The sequence below is a fragment of the Peromyscus eremicus genome, chromosome 9 (assembly GCF_949786415.1).
Source record: "Peromyscus eremicus chromosome 9, PerEre_H2_v1, whole genome shotgun sequence".
Lineage (NCBI taxonomy): Eukaryota > Metazoa > Chordata > Mammalia > Rodentia > Cricetidae > Peromyscus > Peromyscus eremicus.
This window is the reverse complement of record NC_081425.1, coordinates 18,514,810-18,530,586: the sequence shown is the minus strand read 5'-3', so window position 1 is coordinate 18,530,586 and position 15,777 is coordinate 18,514,810. Positions and strand designations below refer to the sequence as shown.

Sequence of the window (15,777 nt, the reverse complement as noted above, 5' to 3'; positions counted from 1 at the left end):
GTTATCTGAAATGCTTAAAAGAATAATTATTTTGAGGTAATTTAAGATACATAGTATCCATAATTTAAGATACAGAAGCTGCTTATTATATAGGGGACCATTGTCCATAGTAGGTTAAGAACACTGGATTGATAAACCTTTTACATTCCATGAAGGTTCAGTGCCTGTTCAAAAAAAGATACTTGTGTCCTGTGCTGAGAGGCCCTGCCTTCCAGCTGCCTGTTAACTTGCCACCTCACACAGAGTGGAAGACCAGCTAACATGTCCAGTAATGGCAACTGTTGAAATGCCACTTCAGGGTTCATTTAGCTGTTCTCAGTTCACTGTTGGGAACTGAATGCCAGGCATTTAGTTTGAAAGTGAAAAATCTCTAATGAGTTGGGGGTCTTTTTGTGCCTAGTATTTTGGCAGTGATTAACAGTAGGGGGTGTACAGAAGGTCAAAGCGCTTCTTTCTAGAGGTCAGCACAACATCCCCGTCCGATAAGATTAAACTAATGTGGCTTTTGTGCTAATATCCAAAGCAGCAGGGTGCTGTGGTGTATGTGGGATGTTAGTTGTAGCTTTAAGAGTATAAGAAACTGATGTGAACTTTTCAATAAAAAAAATGTTCAGTTCCATTATATAACATTTAGGCATTTATTCTCTTGCAAGCAGTTTGGAGTTTTTGTTTATGAAGTATATAAGTTTGCAGTTACATAAGAGAGGTTTTCCCAAATATATATGTATATCATTAAGTATTATTCCTGTGCTTTCCTTTTGTGCTGTTTTTTATATGCTGTTTTTTAAGCACTAAAGATTATGTGAGATAAATTATTCTGAAACCTAGAACAATCTGAATGTTCAAATTTAATAATACAAAGATGGTTAATATATTTATGTTCACTCCATAGTTTTCTGACTATTTTACTGGCTATTTCAATGGACAATATTGGCTTTGGTGGATATTTCTTGTACTTGGTAAGTTTATTCTTAATGTCGTTCAGTTTAAATAATCTTAGTTTGTTACTCAGTTAAGTGATATTTCTAAAATCGTAAGTGGAGTTCAGCTGTGTATTAGCAGTGCAAAACTCAAGTCTCTGATGTGAAATCCTTGCACTCGCTCCTCAGCTCCCAGTTCTCTGGTGCCGCTGTCTCCTAGGCGGAAAAGCAGAGGCTGCCAGCACAGAGATCCAGTGGCTGAGTGAGAAATCAGTCCTGCAGAATTCAACATGGCAGCCTCACTAAAATACTGTTCTCTTTGATGAGGAGCTGAGGAAGCACAGGTGCACGATTTCATGGTACTATGTGAGAAGGAGCCTTGGAGCAGTCAGGGCCTTCTTATTTTTGGATCACAGAAACGGTCTTTGTGCTTTTGAAATGTGCTCTGTGTTAATCATTAATCTGCCAGTGCAGGGAAAGACTTCATGCCCACTGATCACAGCACTTGTTTGGTTGTCGCTTTTTATTATGTTGGTGTAATTTATGAGTGCTCAGTAATACATGGTAATTAAATTAATTTTAACATCATATTGTACTTTTGGCCCTTATTTTAAATGTCTTGACTGACAATTCATATTTTAATTCTTTTAGATTACAGTAGGTGGCAGTCTTCTCTTTAGGTTTTTAGTCATACTGTTGGACCTTTAGGATATTTTTGGAGAACAAATTGTCAATGGTCAGTTAAGGTCGCTAAATTCTTTCTGTAATATTATAGTGAAATTATTTTAATGTTGTAACTGTGTTGGGGATCATATTTATATAATGGTTAACGTGGGTTTATATATTGTTAATTACATCCTAGCTTCCTGAATTTTTTTTATCTTTATTGAGTCTTTTACCTAAAAGTGGGGAAAAAAACCCTATTAATTGTGTTAAGTATTTAGACATACTAGTGAGTGTATTGGCGTACGTGTCCATTGTTAAGAGAGTGAACAGAGGAAGATAACCATGGGGCCGAGTGCAGATGACAGCCCTGTTCCACATAGACCAGGAGGATGCAGACTCCATCAGCACTCAAATGTTGCTGTCAGTACTTAAAACAGGCTGACTGCAAGTGGGCTGCTAAGACTAGTGCTCACTGAGTGGGCTGTAGAAAAGAATGGCTTAGTTTAGAAAATGCCTGAGCACAAGAAACTGCCTAAGAACTGGCAGCTTCATAGACAAAGAGATCTCACAAATAAATGTTGTCTGTTAGTTTTCAAAAGTGCTTTTTGTATTTGGAAGAAACAAACAACGACGACCAAAAACCCCAGAAAAAGAAAAACCCAATGTTTCTGTTTTTGACTTGCATCTGGAAGGAATGCGTAGAATTCGGAGAGAGGGGGTCACAAATGGAGAGAGCTGGGTATGGAAGCCAGTGGGACTAGATTTAACTGAACTTCCTGCTTCATTCCCTCATCGTGTGTGTGTGCTAACCTCTCTGCAGTCTGTTACAAATGTGCCTCTTTCTGTAGCACTCTGATTACTGTCTCAGAGTGGGGTGCAGTTTGTTTTGGACTTAAGACTTCAAGTTCACAAGCATTTTTCTTCCTTCCTAGTGAAGGAAGTCATATACATACATACCTTCTGCTTTTGTTTTTTCCCCACTGTTTCTGGGTATAAATTTACTGGAGTTGAGTGCTTTCCAGAAAACTCTGTTTGTACAGAGGCTTGTACTAATAATGTTAATGCTTCTACACTTACCTAGTATTCTTTATCTGAAGCTCTGAAGCGTTTCACAGGCATTGCTTTTTATATTTTTGGTTGTGAGCCTAGCCTTTAATGGCTGAGCCATCTCTCCAGCCCAGGCATTTCTTTTTAAATATTACAAATGTATATGAGGTAAATGGGTATTATGTAAAATAGTATTTTGCTTAGAGGGCCACCTCAGCTGTCTAATCAAAAGAAATCACTAGAGTGGCTTATCTCAGTTTTTATTATTAGTATTTTATTAATTAAAAGTAAAAACTTAAAAGCGTATCCGTCTTTGACTGCAGATTTCACAAATGGCAGACACTTTATATTGTGAGACAGGCTTGTTTTTTACCTGCCCTCATTTTGTCTGAGTACTTTAAAAATAAACATCTTCATTTGCTCAGGAGTTCTATTCATCAGAAAGTTTCATACAAGGAAAGACTAAAGGGTGAATAAACCGTGTGTCTCAACGGGCCACACTACAGCTTCCACATGATTCTCCTTTAGTTTATTCTTTTTAGTTTTGTTTTCTTTCTTTCTTTTGCTTGATTTTTGATTTTTCTTTTAAATTTGGATTTGATTCCAGGGGGAGGAGATTGCATGGACAGAGGTCAGATGCAAGGAGATGGGGAGATAAGTGGGATTGGAATGCATAGTGTGAAATCTACAAAGAATCAATAAAAATTAAAAAAAGGTTAAGATTTTTAGACGTGAGCTCATTTAAAATGCATTAACGTTGGTACTTAATGTGATCATTGCTTGCATATTTCTATGTGACTATGGATTTTTATAACTTATGTTTGCTTTAATTTTGTTACAGTTAGGATTAAGAAATTGAAAGAATGTCAATAAAATGTTACTATATTTTATAATGATGGAGTTATCATTGTAGTTTAAGATACAATATAGAATAAATGGGATTCTGCAGATTTTCTTCCTTGAGCAGAAGAGATCATATGTATCATTGCCTATTGTTTATGTACTCCCCTTATGTTAAGAACATATCTGTTATTTCAATCTTTGTAGGCCTGCTCCTTTTCTTCAGAGGATTTGTTAATTACCTAAAAGTCAGAAACATGTCTGAAAGTATGGCAGCTGCACATAGAACAAGATACTTCTTCTTACTATAGAGGTAAGAAATGTTAATATGTTTATTTATTCATATTGTAGAGTCATATTTTCCAGATACATACTAAATACTTAATGTGCACTTATAATTTTTAATGTATTTACTATGCTTTGTACTAAATACTGTATTTAATAACTTAAGGAAATTTAGTAAGCTTTTGACCTTTTTAGATAACTGATAACATTTTTTAAAATTGAATTTCATTAATTTAAATTTTAAAATACAAAATTATAAACAAAAACTGTATTTATTTATTTTTGTGGTGTTGGGATCAAGCCCAATGCTTCACATGTGAAACAACAAGCAAGCTTGTTAGCCCTTGGCCTTGGCCTTCTGAGACAGGCTCTTGCCTTGTAGCCCTGGCTTGCTTTAAAATTGGGACTCTCAGCCGGGCGGTGGTGGCGCACGCCTTTAATCCCAGCACTTAGGAGACAGAGCCAGGCGGACCTCTGTGAGTTCGAGGCCAGCCTGGTCTACAGAGCGAGATCCAGGACAGGCACCAAAACTACACAGAGAAACCCTGTCTCAAAAAATCAAAAACAAAACAACAACAAAAAAAATTGGGACTCTCCTAAGTGCTGTAATTACAGGTGTGCACCACTATGCCCAGAGAAACTTAAGTCCTACTTTCTCAACTTCTTTTTAATGATTCGCTACAGGCACATTTAAAGTAAGTAGCAGCACAAACTTGAAGATTTGAAAACTATAATTTTCATAACAACATACTTACATAGAAAGGATGGATATTCTGCAAAAAGTAGTGCAAAGTCCAAGCAGAGATCTGGCAAACAAACAAACAAACCAAACCAGAATGACCAAAGTTTGTGATTGGAAAACACTTTGTCACGTAGTAAGAAAAAAAGGAAAGAAGCAGAGAGAACTTGATAGTTACCAGAGAATTTCTGGAAGTTGTGTGTCTAGTCAGCACTTGTTTGCTAAACAGCCGAGGAGTCTCTTCAGATAGAGAACTTATGTCTTTACTCAGCTCTTTGTATTTATGGGTTCTATGTTCATGGATTTTTAAATAGTTGAAAAAGAATTACATTCATACTGTTCAAACAATTCAGTGTAACAAACATTTACATAGTGTTTGAATTGTATTAAGTGTTGTACGTAAGTAGAGGTGAGACACACTAGCAGAGGATGAGGCATGCTGTGTGTTCATTCCGTACTATTTTATCTAATGTATGCGAGCATCTGAGGAGTTTGATAGTGGAGGGAGGGCCTGAAACCAATCCACTGTAGCTATTGAGGGAAGATGATACTCCTTGTAAGTAAACTATGTGGTTTATGACTTGATTATTTACATTTATAGCTTATGTTACTTATTATAAGTGCCCCACCCTTAAATAAATATAGATAAGCAACTAAGGAATGCTGAGATTGAGAGAAATAGTCTTCCTCAGGGATGAATCTTCTACTTAGTTATTCAGTACCAAGTAGTCAGCCTTGAAACTGTATACATACAAGTAACACTAAATGGATTGAGCAGGTTATATTTATATATTTAGGCATTTATAGATATATGTAACAGTGACAGAGAAAAAGAGGCCTTGATTTCAAAAGAGACTTAGTTAAGAGAGATTGGAGGGCGGAAAAGGAAGGAGGAAATGACTCAACTATATTTTAATTAAAAAAAGGTAAGAATATATCATTATTTTTGCTGAAGAATATACATGTAAATATAATGTCTATATAAATGTATTTCTGGATTACATTAAAATACACTAGTCTAAGTGTTCCCTAAGATCTTCTATTCCCAGAAGATACTAAATTTTCTTTCTAATTGTTAAAATGTCTTTGTGAATAGTGGCACGAAGGATTTGGTGGTATTAACAGGAAGATAAAAGGCAAAAAAAAAAAATGACTAGCTTGAACACTGTTCTCTGAGTAGTGTGATTATTTTGCAGTTTTCAAGAGTCAAATATAATGTAAATATTGTGGACTACATGAAGGTCTTTTATACAGGCTTTGTCTTTTAGAACAATATTAAAGCACATAGTTATCTTTATCCCAAGACTGTTATATACTTAAATGAAATGCAGCTGTAAAATGTGTTTTTACTGTATTATGATTCCGACAAGTATAACTTAATACATTTTAATACTTTTTCCTTTGTCTCTAGACTGCATCAACCCAACATTCCTTCTTACACCAATGTGAAGTGTCCACGTCATCTGTAAGCCTGCAGCTTTGCTAAGATAGAAGACGACTGAGAGCAGAAGAAAACTTAGTGAAAGGTGGAACTTCGAAATCCATGGCAGGGGGTTTATGCTTAACAGCCATGTCTGCTCATTCTTTAGTTATCTGTATTTCGTTTATTTTGCACATTTGCATATGTGCCTATGTAAAAGATATGCATATACTTGAAAGAATCCGTAAAGTTGTTGCAGCAAAGTCCAGTCACACTTGGTTAATCAGTGTTTGATAGAGTTGGAAGAGGTGAGTGATAAACCCTTCCAGCATGTAAATGCTTCTGACGTGACCACTAGTGTAATAAACATTACATTATTAATCTTGTCAAATGCTTTAGTTTCTGGCACTTAGATTCACCTGGTAATTCCAAACATTGAAATATTCTTTGCTATAGATGATGTTTATTAAAACTTGCAGTGTGATTATTAGAAAAGAGTTGTCAGATTTTTGGATATGGTATTATTTAGGAAAACTCTTGTAAATAACCGTGCATACATTGCTTTTTTCATTCTTAGAAATTGTGTCTAGATTTCTTTTCATTAATTTAAAATTAGGTAAACTAAATATACAGAAATAAACTTTGTTAAAGATAGCGTGGTTTCAGATGAACTTTAAGAAAATGTGAGTATACCAAATGTCCTTTAAAGAAAAAACAAAAAGCTAAGAGGCAATACTAGTTTTAGGGATTTTCAAATCAGAAACTTAGATTTAAGGATTACTCACCTTACCAATTCTTACAAGAAGATATTGCAGTAGATCTTATATTTATTTACATCTAAGACAATTTAAAGAATTAATTTACCAAATATATTCTCATTTGCATTTGTCTTTTAAAAAGCCAATAAAAATACCTTTCAATATTACTGTAATCATTTTTTCTTTAAATGTTTAATTTGTTAAGCTTAGCAAATAAAATCTTGTTCTGTTAATAGCGCCTTGCTTAATGATTGCAAGATTAATTTGTAAAAAAACATATAACCCGAATTGAGATAACTTAAAATACATACTTTCATGTTCTGGAAGCGTATCTGTGAAATACAGGGTTGTTGAGTGTCTGTGTGGTGAGTGTGTGCGACGATTACTCCTACTGGAATCTTCTTTTACATCCATATCATAATGCTTGGCATCTTACAAATCATTTTCCGTCCCCTGTGGTTTTCTTTTCATTTCTATCTTAGCCTTTGAACACCAACAGTAAAGATAACAGAAATAACATGACTGCATACGTGTAAGAAATAGAGCTATAAAGAACATACAAAATTGACTGCTAGACACTAGCTAAAAGATACATCTCACTGTTCAGGACCATTTTTCCAGTTTTAAGGAAAAATAAAATTTATTATATTTTATTACCTCTTTTGTATTTCTTGTATTTTATGATTTTTTTTTGTTTTTGGTAAATAAAGCATACAGCTTTGTTTGCTAATGGAGCCTCCTAAATTGTTTTCCCTAATTGACTTTCTTTCTCTCCTCCATAGAACTTTTACTGTTGACTGAAGTGCATGTGCTCCACCCCTGGAAGTAAGGCACTAGGCTGGGGAAGGAGAGCAGAGGGCCGAGCGTCATGGCCTCAGTGGGAGCGCGCACTAGTAATAGAGACCCACGCTGCTTTCTAGAGTCTCTTCCTGTGACTTTCAATTACAAGGAAGCTCAGCTACCAAACGTCAATTTATTAGACTTTCCTTTCAGTTTTATAGTATTCGTGTTTTGGTTTTGCATATGTATGTACCATTTTTGATCCAGCATCAGAACGTCACATTTTTATTTTGATTTCTCCCTTAAATTTATAAGTTCAAATGTATATTACATAATCCTCTATAATTGTGTTAGTTCAGCGGTAGCCATAAATCTCATCATCCACGTAGGATTGCCAGAGTGTTATTTAAAAAACTTAGTATTCCTTCTCAGATAGATATGTGGACTCCCACATAGATCCTGTCACTTCCTGTGAGTTTGAACAGCTGTTCTGTTTTGTGGGACCCTTGACCACATTTACATGATGGCTTAAATATTGAAAGTCAAAACTCACAGTATCTAAACCATTTTGAATGAATGTGAACCAGAGCTTGGATGTTAATGTAAAAGTATCTTAAGTGATTTTTATTGTATTTGAATAAGCTTGTTATATGTTGAATAATCCATTTGATGTAGTTATGCAATTGACTATTTTATAGCAAAATGTGTTTTTCTATGTAGTGCATTATGATGACGTTTACAGATTGAAAGTTAAAATGTGTATCCTGTTATACCAAGTTAAACTGAAAGGCTCTACTTCACAGAAAAAAAGCCCACTAATCTCCAACCAGTTATTTTAACCTGGCAGATAAATCCCAGTTTAGACATGTCTCTGAAGTAATTCATAAATTTTAGTTGTTAAGGTCACAAGTATTTTTTCTGCTTCTGTTCCCACCTCCCTATTTCTCTTTCATCTAGGACCTTGTGAAAGCTAGGCAGGCATCCTGCCACTGAGCTGTACCTCAAGTCCTCTTTTTATTCCTGGGGTTGTCCCTGAACTCACACTGTAGCTCAGAGCAGCCCTTGAATTTGCTGTCACCCTGCCTCAGCTGCCCACATAGCTCAAATCACATACCTGCACCACATTTTTAGTTAAACGTTTCATAATTGGGAAAGTAGAGTTCAAAATGTCCAACTGGAGAAGAAGTCACGGTTTCTCAACACTTTTCCCCAAAATGGCATTTACTGTTTTAAAGGCACAGCAACACTGAATCTGATCCTCCCTCACTGGTGTCTGGAGCCTGCTCAGATTAAATTGTGCTTCCTCTCTCCAAAGTGCAAAAAGGTAAGATATATGGGCACCTTAAATAAGAATTGACTATTATAACTCACTACTCTAGAGAGAAAACTTGGGGAGGGGCAGGAACCAAAATAGGATGTTTTATATTCTTTTTGTTTTGTTTTGTTTTCCTTCTTCTTCTTCTTCTTCTTCTTCTTCTTCTTCTTCTTCTTCTTCTTCTTCTTCTTCTTCTTCTCCTCCTCCTCCTCCTCCTCCTCCTCCTCCTCCTCCTCCTCCTCCTCCTCCTCCTCCTTCTTCTTTTTTTTGTTGTTGTTTTTTTAAGACAGTTTCTCTGTGTAGCTTTGGTTCCTGTCCTGGATCTCGCTCTGTAGACCAGGCTGGCCTCGAACTCACAGAGCTGAGTGCTGGGATTAAAAGCATGCGCCGCCGGGCGGTGGTGGTGCACGCCTTTAATCCCAGCACTCGGGAGGCAGAGCCAGGCGGATCTCTGTGAGTTCGAGGCCAGCCTGGTCTCCAAAGCGAGTTCTAGGAAAGGCGCAAAGCTACACAGAGAAACCTGTCTCAAAAAATAAAAAAAAAAAAAAGCATGCGCCACCACCACCCAGCATTACATTCTTTTTTAAACAACCATTTTTTATCTTAAAAAAGAGGCATAGTAATTTATTTTTAAAAGAAGCTAAATTTGATTACAGTTTATAATATTTAATAAACAATGGAATTTAGAATTTTTAACTGCCATTGTATCATTTGAATTTGAGTTAAATAGTCATGAAATATTAACATTATTTTAAAGACATTCTTGATGAAGTTCAACTGTTAGATGATAATGTGCCATTTGTTATTTTAACAGTGTCCTTGCTTATATAAGAAACATGCTGGCATGTGGTTTGTTAATATAATTGTATAGATGGAAATGTCATTCTTTTGAAAACCAGTTTAGGATTCTAAGTATGTAATCACTATCTTGACCTCTCTGGCATGTTTATATATCAGACTGAAAGATTTGAGACAGAAACAACTCTGGTAGGGATGTAAGTTTGCTTGTTGCAGCATTATTTAAACTTCTCAAAGTCTTTTGTTTGTTTGTTTTTTGTTTTAGGAGATAGGTTACAGTTTAATTTATGCAAGCAAATCAACCTTTTGAAGATAATGTTTTTGTTTTTATGTTACAACAGATAACAATGCAAAATGTTTATTTTTAGCTCAACACATGTATCTGGCTCTTCCCCTCCTCTACCTTCCCCTTCCCTCTCCTCCCCTCTTTTCTTCTTTTTGTTGGTGTTAGAACAAGAATTAGGCCTCCTGTGTAAGCAAGGTGAGCCCTTGATGCTTTCAGCTTAGACATGTTTTTGTTTTGAAGGGTTGTGCTGTCTGCTTCTCAAAAAAAAAAAAAAAAAATCCACCTGATTTCAATGAAAACCACATTTTAAAACTCCAGTCTAGGAGCTGGCAGGATGTCACAGGATAATGACGACAAGATGGATGATTTGAGTTTGATCCTCAGAACCCACATGGTGGAAGGAGAGAACCATCTTTTATAGGTTGTCTTCTGACTTCCACATGCATGCTGTGGCATGTAGGGCATCATCTGCATGTGCTTCTACCATCCAGCAAATAAAACAGAAAAACAAAACCATGCCAATGACTCTCAAGGGGATAGGAAGGGAGTAGAGGCTGTTCTTATGTTTACAAAGAGCTATTTTGTGTGTCACTCTTGCTCTCTCTCTCTCTCTCTCTCTCTCTCTCTCTCTCTCTCTCTCTCTCTCTCACACACACACACACACACACACACACACACATATGCCTGCATCTCTCTATTTCTCCTGTCTCTCACCCCTCTCTCTTGTGTGTGTTCCCTTTACTTAGGTCATCACTTCAGGGACATGAAGAGGCATCATTTCTTTTCTTGGCTTTACCAGAGAGTAAGTTCAGCAAATAAAGTAGCTAACCCAAAACTTAGATGAAGTCTGGAAAGAAGCCACTTCATTTAAAATATGGCAAGTAGCAAATAACCTTACTGGAAAATATGAATTCTGCAGAAATGCATGTGCATATATTCCATGTGTGGGAATGTATGTATTTGTTTCTCACAAAATTTAGGTTGTCAGCCATCTGAATTCTAGAATAGTGGTTTGGTTTGGCTATGTGATTTGGGCTGTAAAAATTCTAATTCCCATCTTGTTCATTTATTGAGACTTAAAGATTCTTCATTGCTAATTGGTGTTCAGACCTAACAAAATAAGTTGTGATGAAGTATTGTTTCCTAGGTGCAGACTTTTTTTTAATTGAAAGTAATTTTTTTCATGCAATTTATTCTGATCATGCAATTTATTTCTAATCCCTTCCCCTCATCTCCTCCCAGCTCCTCATCTCTTCCCCACCCACTCAACTCCATGCTTCCTTTCCCTCTCTCTTTAAAAAACAAATGGGCAAAACTAAACAAAACAATAAAATAAACAGGAAAAACAAAAAGTAGGACACACACACATACACACACACTCACTCTATGATATATAAGCAAAAGACCAATAAAGTAAGAAAAATACCCAGTCAAAGCAATTTGAGACAAAAAAGTCTACAAAAATGCCACTGAGTTCATTTTGCATTGGCCATCTACTGCTGGGCATGGGGCCTGCCCTTAAGTGGTTTATATACCTAGTGAGACTCTATTGAAGAAAACTGATTTTCCTTTTCAAGTGGTTGACACGTGAAGATGGCTTCTGGGTTATGGATGAGGATAGTGTTCCCTTCGAAGCCCTGGGACCCTATCTGACTCGGACCTGTACAAGCCTGGTGCATGCTATCATGGCTTCTCATGAGTTCATATGTGCGTGAATCCTGCTGTGTTTAGAAGGCCTTGTTTCATCGGTGTCTTCCATTACAATCTTTCTCTTCTGTAGAGTTCCCTGAGCCCTGAGAGGAGGGGTTTGATGAAGTCTTTGAAAAAAAAAAGTACAGCATTGGTTCATTGAAAGCTATGAACTTAAAAAAAAGTTTTATTTTAGTTATGTGTATGTATGTGTGTGTCTGCATATATAAGTACAGGTGCCTGCAGGAGCCAGAGGTTTAGGATCTCCTGGAGCTGTCGTTAGCAGGTAGTTGTGAGCTACCTTGTGTAGTTGCTTGGAATTGAACTCATGTCCTCTGGAAGAGCAGCAAGTGCTCTTAACGGCTGAGTCATCTCACATCACCAAGAGCTATTAACTTTGATGTAAAAAAGTTTAAAATATTTAATAAAAATTTTTAAATACATTTACATTTATAGCTATTTTGAAATTGATTTTTCATCCATTTGAAAGATTTTGTTGATTGACATATGAGAGTTGGAGACTTTGAAAGAACATTTCCCTAATCCTTAGAATCTCCAGGGATGAAATCTTGTATGAATGATTCTAATAGGACCTCTCTCCAAGGCAGTGGTTGCTAGTCAATGTGATGTGTTAGACATAATCAACTGGAAGTTTCTCCATAGTTAACATCCCAGTAAGTCTGCCCCAGTGACAGTGCATTTCCTGAGTTGGAAGTTGTGGACTGACTTTCAGTGGGTGTTACTGGCAGTTCTAGCTCTTTGCATATATATAGTGGAAAATTGAAAACATTAGCACATATGTATGTAAGATTTCAAGGCATATATAATTAGGTTATAGAAGTTAGGCATTTTTTGAGGCCCTGCTTTATGACTTCTATGTCAAGCAGTTTTCCGGTATTAACATCGTATTTACTACCTATGACATGACTGCAGAATAAGATGACCAGAGTGTGGCAGTGTTGGGACAGAATGTCAGTTACTTTCTCCATCATTGTAAAAAGAACACAAGTGGATTACTCTCTCATCCAGATGTTTTTCTGATGCAACAAATAGGATTTCTTTCTACTGCCAACTTCCTTTCCCTATCCTTGTAGATTACATAGAGAGTGAGCTTTGTGGGGCTGAAAGGAAGGATTTGGTACTCTCATACAAGTTCCGACACGTTGCGTAACTGAAGCCTTAGTTTTCTTCTTGCCCGTTGGGAAGCACAGTCATGTACCTGAGGATTCGATGAGATTTAAATCTTCCCAAGGTCAATCAGTGTATCTGATGCTTGCCTTTCCTGAGCTGCCTATTAACAACAAACATCTTCAGAAGTTGAAATAAGCTCTTGCATGATGACATCACATCTACATGACCCTTTGGAAAGCAAGGTGATTAGGATCATATAAAACTAGTGTTTCTTTTCTCCCTTAGTATTGGAATTAAAGCAAAAGTTGCTTATATGACATTTTGTTCTCTTACACTTACACGTGAAGGAATGAAGCAGTATAGCTTCAACTGTTAAAGGAGAGGAAGCTCACAGATCCTTTCAGCAGAGGGCCCTCTGGCCAGCTCTTCATTTTACTGTGGATTATGATGTAATTTTATGACCGATGGCTCATGTAAAAAATGAGACGGTGCCCTAAAGTCCTGGTTAGGGAGTGAATATGACATCAACAAGTTGTTTCTTATTCCCAGGCAGATTCCCTCTGCAGCCTTCTCTGTAACCAAGGGTTAGCTTTAGATTTATTCTCAAGGATGCCTGTACTTCAAAATGGAAACATTTCAATGGGAGGGTAAGTCCGTTAGTCTCTCCCATGATAATAATTTGGGTCCTGTAAATACTGTTAAGTGCACCTTCTCATGGTGTTTCAAGGAACAATGCTTTTACTTGTGTACAAAAATTCGTCTTACACTTTATTCCTTGTTTTACCTTTAAAAATAATCCAACATGTTCATTCACATACATGTATCAACACCCACATGTTCATACATATACCCAGCCATTAGAAAAGTTCCCATACCATTGCTTTGGGAAAAGGATTTCTCTTTCATGCTATTACGATTTTGACACTCTTACTCCAAATATCATTTCTGTCAAAGCCCTATTGAGATTGTGCTTTGATTATTGACTTTTATGTCTTCAATTTAGTATTTTTCTTAATTCTTACTACAGAGCTCAGTAAACTCGATAAATAGATGGGTGGAATCAAGTCTGCTACCAGGGTCTGTACATAAACAGATGCTTTCTGACTCTAGCTCTTGAGTCCAATAGAGGAAGGTTTATAAACAAGAAAATATGTTAAGGTAGAAGTAAAAAAATATTATAAGTTAGAACAATTGAACTCTTAAAGTATTCAGGTAGCTTTTACTTGAAACAGTGTCAGAACTAGGTATTAAAACGGTACCTAGAACTATGCAGGAGGCTTAAGCATTTCATAATCATTAACTATTTTTACTGTGTTTTTTCTTTATTTTTGAAAGATACCATTTTTAGATTTATTTTATGTTTATGTGTGTACATATGTGTGTGCACATGTGGGAAGGTGCCTACACGGGCCAGAAGAGGGTTGACTTCCCTGGAGCTAGCAGGTGTTCCTGAGCTAGGCCAGTGTGGGTGCTAGGGTCTGAACACCAGTCCTCTGTAAGAGCAGCCATCACTCTCAATAGCCTAGCCGTCTCTCCAGCTCCTTGTCTTTTAAACTTGCTTACCAAGTCATAGGCTTCATTGTCATACATAATTGCCTCCTCCCATCTGGCGCCCCCTTGAGCCCTTTCACCCTCGGTATTTTTCTGCCTCTTCTGATCTTCCTCAGAAGGAAGTAGTCATCTTTCCAATTCTTCTAACACTTCATTTGAGCCTCTTGAAGAATTTTCTGCTGTGTGTCACAATGGTTATATTCATGCCTCATCACTCTGCCTGGGGTAGGATCTCTGGTGTAATATCCTTGCCTCCGTGTGTTTTATACACTGTCAGTGTCTTTTTTTCTCTTGTAAAAATTTTAATATTTTTGAAATTATTATATAATTACATCATCTTCCCCTTCCCTTTCCTCACTCTAATCCCTCCTGTGCATCCCTCCTGTTCTCTCAAATTTATGACCTCTTTTTCTTTAATTGGTGTGTGTATGTGTGTGTGTGTGTGTGTGTGTGTGTGTGTGTGTGTGTGTATTCCTAAATACATAAATAGAAACTGCTCAGTCTGAGTAATGTTACCTGTATGTGTGTGACCTCAGCACTGATCACTTGATATTGAATAATTGGTTGTGGACTCTTCCCTGGGGAAGACCATTTCTCCCACTCTCAGCATTTCCCAGTTGCCCATAGTTCTTTGTCTAGGGTGGAGGCTCTCCAAGCTTTTCCCTTCCATGTTAGTATGTCCATTTGTGTTGTCATCATTTAGGTCTTATTTAGGCAACCATGTTGATTGAATTTCAATAGTCTCTCTGACATTTCTAGTAGACAGTGTCTTTAAAGATCAAATCAAGGAACCAGAGAGATAGCCCAGCAGTTTAGACCACTTGTTGCTCTTACAGAGGATCTAGTTTCAATTTTCAACACCTACATGGTGGCCTTAACCATCTCTAACTCCAGTTCCAGGGGTTCTAATGCCCTCTGACCAGGCATGCACAGGGTACATATACATATATGGAGGCAAAACATTCATATGCATAAATAAATATTTATAAAAAAGTAAAAATCAAGATGGTCCACATGTTCTTGGGAGTGACTTCTCTTTGCCACTGCAATATTACTAACTACAGATGACATCACTGATGTAGGCATCCCTCTCTACTAAATACACTAGTACAATAAATATTAATTGTAAGTAACCCTTTTGCCTATCTCCTAATGCCATCTCCCTTCCCAGAATTAACTATCGGGAACAATTACATACTTTTATAGACTTTTTCTCCATAAACTTTTTACTAGGATGATTCTGTGCTCTACATTGTCAACATAACTTCTCTGGTTTCATGTGCAGGTGAGAGGATCCCAGTTACAATTTCTTTGGAAGTCTTCCTTTTTCTTTGTATTCTACACGTTCTCAAAGGTGATCACTTTTTTTCTACAAACATAGTTTATTTCTACTGAAAACTCAGGTCTTACTTTTCATCTTTTTTCTCTCTAGATAAAGGAGGACTTGTAGTTTCAAAGCCTTTGAGAGATTCACCATTTCAAGATATGATGTTTACAGCATTTGAGTATTCTACTTTATGATGTTAAACTTCGGTTTGGTAAGAAGTTCTCT

At 36.7% G+C, this 15,777-nt stretch overlaps 1 protein-coding gene across 2 annotated transcripts in view; it reads left to right on the top strand.

The window, feature by feature from the left end:
• The window catches only part of Ndfip2 (Nedd4 family interacting protein 2), a 57,284-nt gene extending 50,480 nt beyond the window's left edge, over window positions 1–6,804 (top strand). For both annotated transcript variants that reach the window (XM_059273220.1, XM_059273221.1), the window contains 3 exons: window positions 893–959; window positions 3,681–3,786; window positions 5,909–6,804. In XM_059273220.1, coding sequence (XP_059129203.1) covers window positions 893–959; window positions 3,681–3,784 — 171 coding nt within the window. In that variant the 3' untranslated portion in view covers window positions 3,785–3,786; window positions 5,909–6,804. The remainder of the gene's footprint in view (window positions 1–892; window positions 960–3,680; window positions 3,787–5,908) is intronic.
• The last annotated feature ends 8,973 nt before the right edge of the window (window positions 6,805–15,777 follow it).